Raw genomic sequence first — 1,856 nt, 5'->3', positions numbered from 1 at the left:
GAGAGAGAGAGAGAGAAGTTAAATAACAATGTAATATCAAAACTCGTGCTAGTTTTAGTTTTCTGGTTGCTTATTACCAGCGTAAGTATTGATTGGCTGCTGCTTTCTGCTTTTCTGTTAAAGTCTGAACCCTAAGGGAGCCTTATATTGGCTGTATATAACCGTATGCTGTATGCCGTAATCTGTAAAAATTGACCAATCACCTTCAAGTATTCTCTTACCGCCAAATGAGAGGGGTATACTTGACTGTGATTAGTCAATTCTTACAGATTACGGCATACGACATGGCATACGGTTATGGCCAATATAAATGCTCCCTAAGTTTTGCGTTGCCGTTAATAATCCGGGAATTATACTTTTTTTTATGTGATTTTCTTTACATGATACCGAAAAAAAATTTTGGCGTTAGTCTAGATCGTAGAAAAGAGAAAAGTCAGTGCCACATCCGGACCGACCGCAATACGACAATGTTTTATAATAAGTTTTCCTTATTATAAAATACTTACAATTTTTAATAACGGAAATAACATTCATAAAATGTCGATGAGTGACTTTCTTATAATCTTATTAAATCATATATTAGAATAAGGAAGCCAATTTTATATCGTCACATAATTATATTATTCGATAAGTTGACTTCACGTCACAATGCGCCACCGTCTAGATCGTTCAAGCATGCACCTTCAAAGGACTAATGACTTTTACAACGCCTGAGAGCAGTCGGATTTTTATATGACTTTTTAATGCTCTTCAGAGTCTATGTATTATCTTCAAAAAAAGACAATCTGTATCAAATAACGTAAAGGCATTTCATTTTTTGTTATCTGTTTTGTTGACCCATAGTCGGGCAATTTATGTAACCTCTTTCGTAATCAAGTATTGTTGTTATTATACTTTAAAGAGTTCAAACTACTACCTAAAGAAGTTTCAAGCGGTATATAACATTTGTCAGAATTTTTGACGACATTGATGGAATGCGGTTCTATATTGCGGTCAATTCAGACAACAAGGCAGTGACTTTTCTCTCTTCCACATCTATCAAGAGACACATAATGGCTCGAAGCTAAGGGAACGCGTAACGTTCTTAACACGAGACACTACCGGGTATTTACGTGGAGTTTCACGATTATATCTCAATGACGGCTATGTCGATCAAATTCTATGTACAGACTAACAACACAAAAATTTCCAACCGGTATCTAATCATGTAAGGAAAATCGTCACTAGCCCGGATAATGCCTTTCTTTCAAATTGTATCTATTTTGTAATATTACAGTTACACGCATGAGGGTCGAGGGAGTTGTTACCGTAATGCTCAACGTCGTTTTGAAGGATTTGTTCAAACTAGGTTACGACAACGGTGAAAAATGGAAGAAATGATAACGCCACATAAATCCTCTCAGTCTAAAAAGGATTACCTAGCCAAGGGACTATCTTGTCAAAAAGTTATTTAACGATATATAATTTCGTTTTATAAATAATATTTGAATAAACAAGACGTGATTTTCCGTATAATTTATTGCTTTATTTTTCTTTGATATCAACAAAAACGAGAAAATTACGAAATCAAGATCATATTTTCACATTAATGGATATTCTGTGTAAAAAAAGACAAGGAAATGAGGCTAATTCCTTGCAAAGAGCTTATTAAGTTTCACGTAGTTTTAATCCATGAGATGATTCTGCATGAAGCCATGTGGACGGTCGTGATAAGTAACCGATTTTCTAAATCGTGTCTGCAGATTTCCAAAAATGTATATTTCTTTTAAAAATTATAAATTAACGAATAAAAATAATAAGATGTATGATTGAGAGTATTTATTATCATGCTTATTTCATACAGTATATATATATAT

General features: G+C 33.6%; 1 protein-coding gene across 1 annotated transcript in view; it reads left to right on the top strand.

Annotated features, from left to right (window-relative positions):
• LOC105621593 (B9 domain-containing protein 1) overlaps nucleotides 1-1,380 on the top strand; it is a 6,407-nt gene extending 5,027 nt beyond the window's left edge. Inside the window, 1 exon segment of the mRNA XM_012203062.1 lies at nucleotides 1,277-1,380. Coding sequence (XP_012058452.1) covers nucleotides 1,277-1,380 — 104 coding nt within the window.
• Nucleotides 1,381-1,856: the final 476 nt, after the last annotated feature.

The sequence above is a fragment of the Atta cephalotes genome (assembly GCF_000143395.1).
Source record: "Atta cephalotes unplaced genomic scaffold scaffold00035, whole genome shotgun sequence".
Taxonomy (NCBI): domain Eukaryota; kingdom Metazoa; phylum Arthropoda; class Insecta; order Hymenoptera; family Formicidae; genus Atta; species Atta cephalotes.
This window is presented reverse-complemented; position numbering and strand designations above follow the sequence as displayed.